The sequence below is a fragment of the Aedes aegypti genome, chromosome 3 (assembly GCF_002204515.2).
Source record: "Aedes aegypti strain LVP_AGWG chromosome 3, AaegL5.0 Primary Assembly, whole genome shotgun sequence".
NCBI classification, from domain to species: Eukaryota; Metazoa; Arthropoda; class Insecta; order Diptera; family Culicidae; genus Aedes; species Aedes aegypti.
This window is the reverse complement of record NC_035109.1, coordinates 65,291,781-65,303,968: the sequence shown is the minus strand read 5'-3', so window position 1 is coordinate 65,303,968 and position 12,188 is coordinate 65,291,781. Positions and strand designations below refer to the sequence as shown.

Sequence of the window (12,188 nt, the reverse complement as noted above, 5' to 3'; positions counted from 1 at the left end):
TTTCATACGAAATGATCAAGTTTATAGGGTTATATCTGAGTCATTTATGGGCCGATTTGAATGTTCTTCAGAAATAACTTGAAATTTAACATATATTTTTGAACATTTTTTCCAATCACGAATTTAAAAGTTATAACGATTTAACTAAAGTGAAACTTTCGACAAAAAATTCCAATTTATTTATCTTAAAAACGAATAGCCCTACACAAAAACTGTCTACAGCAAACTTGTTCGTCTTGCTGAGGATACCATGAAGCTATTCCTTCAATATGTTTGGTTATGTCAATTATAAAAAATTGTCAAAAAATTCACTGTAGTAAAATCATTACTGCTTTTTAACTCGTGATTGGAAAAATCGCTCGAAAATATATGTTAAAATTCAAGTTATTTCTGAAGAATTGTGAAAATTTCATTTGATTCAGGAATTCTTTCAGAATTTCTCCAAAGAATTCTCAAGCAACTTCTTCTGGTATTCCTTCAGAGATTCCTCTAGAAAATCAAGGATTCTTGCAGAGAATCTTCAAGGCTACACTTTTTTTTAATTTTATGGAAGGATTATTAGATAACATACTCTAATGTTCAATTAGCGGTTGTCATATTTCAAGGTTTCCTTCAGGAATTTCTCCATGAGTTGCACTAGAACATTGTTTTTCAAGGATTACTCATGGTAATTATTTCTTCAGAATTTACTCCGAGGATATCCCAACGGAAACATACAAACATAACCCCAAGTAGTCCTTTGGGGCCCAGATAGCCGTAAAGGTAAACGCACAGCTATCCAGCATGACCATGCTGAGGGTCGTGGGTTAGAATCCCGCCGGTCGAGGATCTTTTCGTAAAGGAAAAAATCTCGATTCCCTGGGCATAGAGTATCTTCGTACTTGCCACATGATATACACATGCAAAAATGGCCAATTGGCAAAGAAAGCTCTCAGTTAATAACTGTGGAAGTGCTCATGAGAACACTAATCTGAGAAGCAGGCTATGTCCCAGTTGGGACGTACCGCCAGAAAGAAGAAGAAGTAGTCCTTTCAAGATTCTTCCAGGAATTGTTCCGGAAATTTCTTCTGGGTTTCCTCCCCGGATCGCTTCAGGGATTCAATTATGAATTCCTGCAGGTGTTTCACAAATTACAAATTTCTCGATTTGAATTATTTTAATGATTTCTCCAGATAACCCAAGGATTCTCCAGTAATTTATCCAGAAGCCATAAATTCCTACAGAAGTTTTTCCAGAGACTCATCCAGGGATTTCTTTTGTAAAACCTCTACAGTGATTCCTTAATAGATTTCTTCATCTTTTTGAAGGAGTTTCATAAAGGATTGCTTCAGAAAAATCTCTAAATGATTTCCTCTGGATGAACTGGTAGACAATCAACTGCATATTATAATGAAATATGCTTTTCGTCTACACAGTCTTTTTTAAAGAAAAAAAACGTTGAATAAAAACAGCGTAGCCAAAAAGTATATTTTATATTCCAGAGATTTATTCATGAATTCCTCCAGAGATTTCCTCAGGAATCTCTCGATAGGCTCCTGCAAGAATTACTTCAGAGATTTTTATCAGGAATTTAACTGAGGATTCCTCAAGTGATTACTCTAGATTGTTTTCTAGAGTATTTAGCCGAATCGACCAAGGAGTGCGGGTTCGATTCCTGCTTCAGTTTGGAAAACTTTTCGTCAGGAATGTGATTCTAATGTGAAATTGGGAGTTGCATACTAGTCCGTTGTCTGGTGTAGTGCTTCTTTCAAAGGACTAATCGTCCAATGGAAGCATTTACGTGTAGGTGTTTTATTAAGGTTTCCCAAGGGATTGCTCCAGGAAACTCTTCAGGAGCTTATCTAAGTTAAAAAAAAATCTTTTTTAGGAAAGAAGCTCCTAAAGGAATCTCTGAGAAAAATCGCAGATGAAATTCTGGATGAATTCCTATTCATTTTGATGATATATCTGGAGGATGGGGTAAATCTATGTTGTAATTTCTGAATTCTCGGAAAATTCCCCGGAGGAGTTTTTGAAGGGGCAGAACGAGTCTCTAAAGAAATTTTAAGGGGAATCCCTGGAAGATTACCAGAAAAAAATCCTTAGAAGACTTTATGTAGCGATTTCCTGGATGCAGGCCTGGCAGAATTCCTGAAGTAAACACTTGAGAAGTCCCTATAGGAATTCATGAAGTTATTTTTTGTAGAATCCCTAGATGAATTTCTCTAGGAGTATTTCTGGAGAATCCCGGAGGAAATCTCAGGAATAATATGTAGAACAATCTCAAGAAGACTACCAGAGAATATTCTGGAAAAATAGCTGGAGAAATATCTGGAGTAATCCTCGAAGAAATCGTCGTATTGTAACTTGAAGAAAGATTCAAAGACATCTCTGCATAAATTTCTGTAGAAATATTCCTGGAGGAATGCTTAGAAGAGTCCTTGACCAGATAGAAGAAACAAGATTATAACAGAAAGTTTTACCGTGATATGATTTTATTATCGTGGGCCTTCCTTAGCCGAGTGGTTAGAGTCCGCAGCTACAAAGCAAAACCATGCTGAAGGTGTCACGGTTCGAATCCCGGTCGATCCAGGATCTTTTCATGATGGAAATTTCCTTTACTTCCCTGGGCATAGTGTATTATCGTAGGGTAAAAGCACCGGTTTTGGCCAGCCTAAGAGAAAATGTCAATGAAAATTAAATGGGAAGCCGTATTCATACTACAAATATGTCAAATGCAAGCTTTCAATCCATTTTATGTGTGTAAAATATCAAAACTGTGCTATAACCATTTTTTCGCTTTGAAAATCCCGTTGGTCAATACAGGCCAACGGATCCAATTGCATTGATTTCTCATGAGGATGGCCAAATTAGGAGTGCCCTGGCCAAATTAGCTGTATGGGAGTTAAAATTAAAAAGAAAATGAATTGCTTTTTCTTTTATTTTGAATCAATTTGGACGAGTAAATTAATGTAGCTCTATCATGTGAATGTGATCTGTTGAACACAAAAGGTTTCATGTTGATTGGCTATGTAAAACGGTGTATAATCCCCTATGGCTACAACTGGCGTGAGGCCAAAACCGGTGCTTCTACCCTACTTTCCACACGATATACGAATGCGAAAATGACAACTTTGGCAAAGAAAGCTCTCAGTTAATAACTGTGGAAGTGCTCATAAGAACACTAAGCTGAGAAGCAGGCTTTGTCCTAGTGAGACGTTAATGCCAAGAAGAGAAGAATGATTTTATTATGCACCCCACAGACGCTCAGACGGTTTGACCAACATTGACTCCGCCCCCAGGTTGATGCTCATGTTGGTGCTATGTTTGACCGTGTGTGATGCTGCTTGACGAACCAATTTGACAGTTTGTGAAACCAATTTGATGGTTGACGAATCGGTCGACCAAAATCAAACGAGTTTGATTTTGCTCAAACCACCGGTGGGCGGAGCCAAATGTTCAACGAACCGATCGTACCGTCTGTAGGGATGTTGCACGAACACCGACGTCATCATGTCAAATTGAAGCTTCGACGTCCCATGAATTGCTAATGCAGATGGGTAGAAAGTCAAAATGCGTGAATTTACGCAGCGTCGGTGCCATAGTGATCTATCAAATGCCCGCTCTTGAGTTGTTTCTTTATATTTCTCTATCGTTTCCAACTATCTCTAACCGTTTTCTTTAGCAAATTCACCAAGGATTCTTTAATTATTCCTCTAGAATCAGGAGTTTTTCCTGGGGACTAAACACGATTTCATCCAGGCATTCCATCAGGAGAACTTCTAAAGATTCAATCATAAATTTCACGAAGGTTCCGTTCAGCAGTTCTTTCAGGGTTTTTATCAGGACTAGCTCTAGGGACTCCATCGGAGTTCCCCTGAGTCTTTCAATCAGAGTTCCCAAGGATTTCCATCAGGAGTTCTTCTGAGGATTTTATCAGCACAGAAAGAATTTTGTTTTGGAAATTTCTGTCTAAAATCATGCACATGAAGGGAATGCCAGATTTGTCGCAAATTTACGCGTCATATCATGTAAAATTACAATAACATCATGTACGTTTCCGCTATACATCGTGTAATCTGGCATGGACTCTGACCGATTACGCGACAATTCGCATAAATTTACATGATGTTGATGTAATTTTACACGTTGTGTCAAGTAAATTTGCGACAAATCTGGCATTCCCTTTATGTGCATGATTGTACGCTGAAATTTACATGGATTTTTTTTTCTGTGAGGAGTTCCAATAGGGATTCAATTAGGAATTCCTACAGGGCAAAACAACAGAAGTCGTTTTTGGCATTTCATCACGAAATCCCAAGGGATTTCATAAGTAGTTCTTCTAAGGACTTTATCACGAGTTCCTCTAGGGTTTCCATTAGGAGTTCCTTCAGAGATTCCACTTGGAATTTCTACAGGAATTCTATCTAGAGTTTCTCTAATGATTCTATCTAGAGATTCTCTAATTACTCCAGGGATTACAACGCGAGTTTTCCCAAGGATTCCATCTGAAGGAGTTCTTCAATCGATTTTATTGGGAATATCTGCAGGGATTCCATCGGAAGTTCTTTCATAGATTCCATTAGAGAAATTCCTAGAACTTTATTATAAATCCTCCTGGGATTCCATCAGAAGTTCTGTCAGGGATTCTATCAGGAATTCTTCTAAAGGTTCCATCAGAAATCCCTCTAGGGTTATTCTGGGTTAATTTATTATGAATTCTTATAGAAATTTATTAGGAGATACTACCCGAACTTCTAGAGAATACTTCAAGAGATTCATCCAAGAACTCTTTAAGGTAGTCCTCCTGGAATACCTTAAGAGATTCCTCCCGGAATTAGTCAATGGATACCTCCCGAAATTCCACAAGGAATTCCTTCAGCAAAATCTCCAACGATTCTCGAAGATTATTAGGGTTTCCTCCAGGGATTATATCAGAAATTTCTTATAAGTATTCCATTACCGGCATTACTCAAGAGATTCCTTCCGGAATTTCTCATGGGGAATTCTCCTCGCGGAATTCATCATGGGGCTCCTCCCGGATTTCCTTAAGAAATCAATCCCGGAAATCTTCAAGGGATTTCTCCAGATTTTTCAAGGAATTTCTCGTGGAATAACTTCAGGGATTCTTGGGGGTTTTCAGGAACCCTTCAGCGATATTACCAGAAATGTATTATAATAGTTTTACCTGTAATTTGGGAATCTACCAGTATATCATCCAGTGACTCCATCAGGAATTGCTCCTGGGATTCAAAACAGGAATTCCTTCAGGGATTCCTCTGGGAGGTTCCTTCGTGGATGCCATCAAGATGAACTCCAATTACCCAATAACGAATTTCATATGCGATTTGACCACAATTTCCTATAAAGATTCCTTTATTAATTCCTTCAGATACTTCAACTGTATTTTCCATAATTATATCACCTGTAATTTTTCACGAGAGAAGTTTTTTAAGGAATTTCACAAGGAGTTCTTCTAGCGTTAACACTGGGAATATCACTAGAGTTTCGCTAGAATTACCACTAGAAAAATCTACCAGAGTTTCGCCAGAAGTTCAACCATAAAATACTTCAAAGGTGTTACTAGGATTGTGCTTCAGGATTATCATAAATTCCTCCAGGGAGTAAACTGACATTTACTCAGAGTTTCTAACAACATATGTCTCTAAATTCCTCAGAATGATTCCCTAAAGTAGACCTTAAAGATTATTTTTTCATTTCTGAAAAAAAAAAAATCCATGGAGATAAATCTTTAGAAATTCTTGGTGGTATCACCAAAGAAATCAATAGATTAATTCCTAGAGAGTTTCCTGGAGAGATTCCTTAGTATATTTCTGGAAGATCTTTTAAAGCAATCCCTGGAGGAGTTTCTGAAAAATTCTCTAAGGTAATTTCTGGTAGATTCCTTGGAAAAAATCCTTCAAGAAATACTGGATGGAATTGAGCACCTTAAAAAAGTACTGGTGAAATCCTTGGGGGAATTTCTGGTGATGATTTTTTTTAGAAATCTCTTGAGAAGTATCTGAAAGAATTCGTGATACGATTCCTGGGTAATGCGTGATGGAATCCTTGGAACTAACTTCTAGAGATATTTCTGAAGAAATCTTTGAAAAAATTGTTATAACAATCTGGATGAATTCTTCTTGGCAGCTTTGGAGTAAGCCCTGAAGAAATTCCTTGGGATTTTTTTGGACAGATCTCTGAAAGAATCAGTGGTTGAAATCCACAATAATTTGTAGAGGAACCTCTAAGTCTAAAGGAATCCTTGGAAAAATTCCACCTGAAGGTATGTCTGAAGAATGTTCCTCGGAGAAATTTCTGGTTGAATCTGTGGATAAATTTCTAAAGGAATTATTGATAAAATCCGTGGTAGAATCGCAAGAAGAGCTTTTGGTGGAATCCTTAGTATAGCTTATGGATTCCTGGAAAAACTTCAAAGCAGAATAACTAGAGGAAACGATTAAAAGATTCTGGATAGAATGTTTGAAAAAAAAAAATCCCTTGCCCATTCCCATATCAATGACTGCTCAGAATATTTCCCGAAAGAGACCCGTCATGATTTATGAGTTTTGCCGTATATCGTACGAGCTATAACTGGAATTCCTCTTAAATATTGATTTCTTCCGATACTTAAATGTTGAAAGTTCTTCTCTTCCTTACTGCGATTATTGCCAGAAAATCGCGAAAAGATTCTCCCTCACAGCCACAGCATTCAAAAAAATAACAATCACATATTCACTAGACTCTCGGCAAGTCCAAAAACATGCGAAAAAATATCGTGTTGCTGCAACCAACTTTGACAGTTGGTCAAACGGTTGTAGCAACATAAGTCGGTTTGACTAACTTGGGGGCGGAGTCAATGTTGGTCAAACCGTCTGAGCGTCTGTGGGCTGCCTTATATCCAGTGTTGATAGACTCACACTCAAATCTCAATCAATACGCTCTCCCGTGAGAGCAAACTCATTAGAGATCAGCTTCGCAAATCTCACGCTTGAGATTTAGATGCAAAATCAACTCAAACCGTAAATATGATTCAGTCGCAAAACCCGGCAAAAGCTCGGAAAACCCGAATGTTGTTGTTTACGTTAGAAAGGATTACTATAATTTTATCACACTTTCAAGAAATTATTGCCGTGTGTGAGTAAACTGTGGAAATACGAGACCAATGAGTCAAAAAGGTGAGCCAACTCATCCAAGATTTTTTGACTGCTGAGTTGCGTGACTGACAACTCACGCATGAAAAATCCCATGTGTGGTTTATGAGAAATTGAGTTTTTCATAACACTGATTATATCACCAGTTGTTATAAAACATATACCGTGAGTAGTTAAAATAACAAAAATTCTAACAAAATGTGCACCAAACAAAAGTAAAATATAGCAAATCCTATTAAAATTATAACATAATTACTACAGAATGTGTTACCAGGGTTTTAAAAAATGACAAAATTTTTAGCAAATTATGTTATTGTTCATGACATCGGATGTTATTTGCAACAAACTCACAAATACGATGTCAAAAATATTACAAGTTAAGAACAAGCCATCTTGATACCAAAATATATCAAATTCTGTTATTTTTAACTCTACTAATACGCTATAATCTTGTTATGTGGTTCTGGTCGGGTGTCTAAAATTTTGGAGGAATATCAGGAGGAGTACCAGAAATAATATTTGGAAAAGTTCCCCGAGGAATCCTTGGAGAAATCCCTGCAGAAATTCTAGTGAAAATTTTACTGTAGGAATCTATGGAGGAATCACTGAAGATATTCCGTCATATTCCTGGAATAGTCCTTGGAGGAATCCCTGGCAAAATTCCTGATTTAATTGCTGAAGGTATTTCTGGAGCCCCATCGAAACTGGTCTGGTAGCGAACAAATGTTGTGGATTACTATAAAATTGTATTACAATTATATCAAGATATGTTAAAATATCATATTTTGTTTCATTTTTGTACATTCACGTTGAGTTGATGAAGGACATTGTTGTAATTAAAACAAAATCAGTTATAATAGCAAAGGCTGTTCTAAATTTGTTTAAATTTTTAAACATAATTATAACACAGTTCGTGATACGATGCAAGATGCTAAGCACATGTGCTTTTATTCATGTAAAGAACATAATTTTTTTTGTTAAAATTCATTTATGAATAATGACAAAATGAGTTATATTTGTGTTTGATTTGAAACATAATGAGTTACATTATTGTTCAAATTATAACATGTTTTGTTTCAATTTTATCTAGTGTAGTGTTGTGTAGTGTAGAATACTATTTTTTGTTCTTTAATCTACTAATCAGCCAAAACTAAAATATAGATAAATAGCTTCTATGATCAAACCAAAGTTGTAGCCGGCAAGAATTGTTCCTTCAGGATAAGAATTCGGGTCTTTCTTTCGGGTCCACTTTCTCCATGAAAAGTTCACTCTAGAAAAATGTAATATTTTTGGATCCAAAATCAATACATCCAAACAATTGTGCGAAAATCTATATTTTTCTGAGTAATTGGAAACTTAAGTTTAAGAATTAGCTGCAAGATTTTTCATTGCCCTTAGGTTGATGGTTTTAGCTGCGAACTTGAAAAATAAAAGCATGTTGGCTGAATAAGATAAACACAGAATATATAATCAATCAAATTACCTCCAGGTATGATCAGAGGCAAATATACAAACGTTTGAATAACTTTTCACTGATAAAAAAAACGGATTCCTTTTAAGTGTTAATTTCATCCGGCAAGTGTAAAAAGATGGTGGAAATTAGAATTAACTGCGTGCCAAAACAAGAACAGAAACAACACATGAAGTTGTTTTATTGCAAACTAAAATATTAGTTGTTTTTGATTCAATCAAAATCTTAGTTTGTTTCAATGTATTGTAATTGTTGAATCAACCTATTACTTCAAAACTAAAAAATAATTAGAGAAACAAACATATATTTTGGTAGAAACAAACTAGTTGTTCGTTAGAATTACCTAAAATTTTAGTTTGGAGCAACCATAATACACCTTATAAGTACACACATGTTTCAGATTGAAACAACCAATAAAGCAAGCTATTTTCAAACAAAATCTTAAACTCAAAACAACCAATTTTGGTTTAAAAATAACTCTAGGTTGATTTTTCTCCGTGTGGGTTTACATGCAGGGCATTTTTACGGCTATAAGGTGAAGATGAATCGAAGCCAAACCTCAAATTTTCAAAAGCACGGATCTGGAGAACCGAACACCTGTTTGAGCTGAAAACTTAATCGATTGGTCACCACCAGCGAGTGACCAATCGATTAAGTATTCAGCTTAAACGGATGTTTGGTTCTCCAGATCCGTGCTTTTGAAAATTTGAGGTATGGCTTCGATTTATCTTCACCATAAATCTACCTGAGGATTTCTTTCACAATTAACCGATTATACCTTCTCGGAATCCTTGGAGTTGAATTTATTTTAAAATGGAGAACGTTCATAAATATTCTGCACTTTGAGCTAAATATCACAAAATACGTACGAAAATAGATTTTCGGTTTTATTGGGTGCCGTTAACATTCTTTCTGCTAGTTTAAAACTTTATGTGATGTTATTTCTGAAACGTTTTTACTGATTTTTACCGCTTGCTTCCATTGACCCCGCGGAATATTCTGACCCAAGTATGTATTTTCCATTACGTTTAACGTTTTTTTTTGTACTGAGTGTATTGTTCTCTTACGATTTACTTCCGTCCATCTTCTATAATGCAAACGGAATAACAGCTAGGTGATAAAACTCTAAGGGAAGTTGGCAAAAATCGAAACGATTGTATGCTCAATCGACTAGATGGGACTGGATTGATACCTTCGTTGAACGACTGTACCGAAGAGAGTTACAGTGCGGTGGCCCGAGGCCGTTTCTGGTTCCATTTCGGACAAAATGCCTCTCGGTTCGTATCCGCCGGAGCACCAGATCACGTGTTTCGTCACTTCGTAGCACCGTTGTCGGCTGGTCCCAGTCATCGTCTTCGTTGTTGCAACAGGACCGGAACAAATGCCGGAAACCGGCCCTAAATTTCCTATTCATAAATGCATACAGGATGGGATTGATGCACGAGTTGGCCGCTCCCAGCCATTGCGCTACTGGCAGGATTCCAAAGATGATGGCTTGAACTGTCGAGAGATAATCTGTTGAGAACGGTTGAGGGCTATTTTGGTATAAGGTACTGTACCGACTACCGCAACTTACCTGACTCATCGTATATCAGATCGCCAGCAAACTTGACGAAGCAGAAAATAGTGTACAACGGAAGCCACGAGATGGCGAAAGTGATGATTACAACGAATACCATTTTGATGACCTATTTGATGGAGAGAGGGAAAAAGTAGCCATCAAAAAATGAAAACCTAGGCTGACCATAAGCCAACCAGATAAAAACGGGACAAATAAAAAACAAAAACGGGACAATTTTAAAAGACATAGATTATGCGATTGTGCTACTTTTCCCCGAAAGGCCCGTTTCTCCGAAGCCATTTCCCCGAATGACCCGTTCCCTTGTAAAGTAATGCAGCTCTAAAAAGTGCAATAATAGTCTTTACCCGAGCAGGCGAAAAAAGCTAAGTCATAGCAAATTTTGATATGGACATACGAAAGTGATATTAACATGAAAGATATAAGAGATAAAATATCCGAAAATAATATCTAAAATTTACTTCTGGAATACTATTAGCATATCATATTTAGCTTTTATAAGATCTCACCAATATCAGCGAGCTATTCCTTAGATCTTGCGACATAAAATTTAGCTATGGCTCAAAAGTTCCAGGAATACAATTTTGATATTATCTTCAGATCTTTTATCTCTTATTTCAATCAAATCAATATCTCGATTTAATGGTCAGAACATTGCTTCTGCTCGGGTAGTGAGATAGTGTTGAATTAGAAAGATCGATAAGCTACCAAAGAAGGAGATATTTGATCATTCTCCACTAAATACATATTGCCCAAAATACATATTGTTCACCACCTTGAAATGCAAAAGGTTATGACAATTATGAGTGTTAGAACTGTTCGGAGAACTGAGCTATTCGGGGAAACGGGGTTTTCGAGGAACTAGCATTATGGAAACTGGCTTTGGGAGAACGACATTCGGGAAACCGCCATTCGAGCGAAAGTAGCAGAACCAGATTATGCAATCCCAAGCTACATGTCTGTATGATTCAATAAAAATCATTTAAGAACCTTGATTTCCAAAAAGCAGCGTTTTTTTTAAGAATTTCCTAAAAAAAATCGTTACACTTTTAAATTTTTCAAATTCAAAAATAAATCCACTTTTTAAACAGTTAATCCAATCAATTGCGTATCAGAAGTAAACACATAGTTGTTCTTTTTCATTTTAGTATCATATGAATAATGATCTTATGAAGATCCGTATTTTGGAAATCAACCAAAATTTGGCACTATTATGAGTAATAATACGCAAAAAGTTAAGCAGAAGCATGTACGGATCAAGTTTAACTCTGTTTGAGAAACTAATTATTGCTTGTAAAATAAAAGAGTAAGACAATAAACTCTGAAATATTTCTAAAAACTGTTTGTTATTTTTTATTTTTTTACTGGTGTTGAAAATTATGTGCCAATTCTCCATTTCCTAAAATACGGGATAATTCGAGCATTTTCCATAAAACGACGGGACAGTCCGTCGAGGGGATGAAAACGGTACTGTCCCGTTAAATACGGTACGTATGGTCAGCCTATGAAAACCGGAAATAAAGGAACAGCACACTTACCTTCACCTTGCTTCGATTGTAGACTTCGTTTTTCCGGCTGATAATCAGGTCACGTGGGAGCTTCCGATAGGCGACATTTTTCCAGATGATGACATAGCAAATCGAAATCACAATGAGGGGTCCCAGGTAGCACAGGAAAAGATTGGCAAACAGAAAGTACCAGCTCTCCGATGCCGGGGAAGGCCATAGTTCGGTGCAAATCTACGGTGAAAAAAGGAAGAGGGAAAGCATTTACGCTTGAAGTTATTCTGTAACTGATACTAAATAAGTATATATCTTCTTCAAACTGCTTTACGCGAAACTTTCATTATGCAAAATACGCCACCCCCTCTAGAAAACTCACCTGCGCCAAACTGCCCGGAATGCCTATCGGTTTCAACGTAAAAACGAACAACCACGGAAGATTGATACCCAGCGCTATCATCCAGATGACGGTAACAATCACCCGGTACTGTCTGCAATGGTAC

At 36.8% G+C, this 12,188-nt stretch overlaps 1 protein-coding gene across 3 annotated transcripts in view; it reads right to left on the bottom strand.

The window, feature by feature from the left end:
- Positions 1–9,386: 9,386 nt before the first annotated feature.
- LOC5578735 (neuropeptide SIFamide receptor) overlaps positions 9,387–12,188 on the bottom strand; it is a 126,957-nt gene continuing 124,155 nt past the window's right edge. For 2 of the 3 annotated variants that reach the window (XM_021851867.1, XM_021851866.1), the window contains 4 exons: positions 12,065–12,176; positions 11,722–11,922; positions 10,181–10,292; positions 9,387–10,119 (listed from right to left, as the gene is read on the bottom strand). In XM_021851867.1, coding sequence (XP_021707559.1) covers positions 9,767–10,119; positions 10,181–10,292; positions 11,722–11,922; positions 12,065–12,176 — 778 coding nt within the window. In that variant the 3' untranslated portion in view covers positions 9,387–9,766. The remainder of the gene's footprint in view (positions 10,120–10,180; positions 10,293–11,721; positions 11,923–12,064; positions 12,177–12,188) is intronic. The other variant, XM_021851868.1, reaches the window with a different exon arrangement.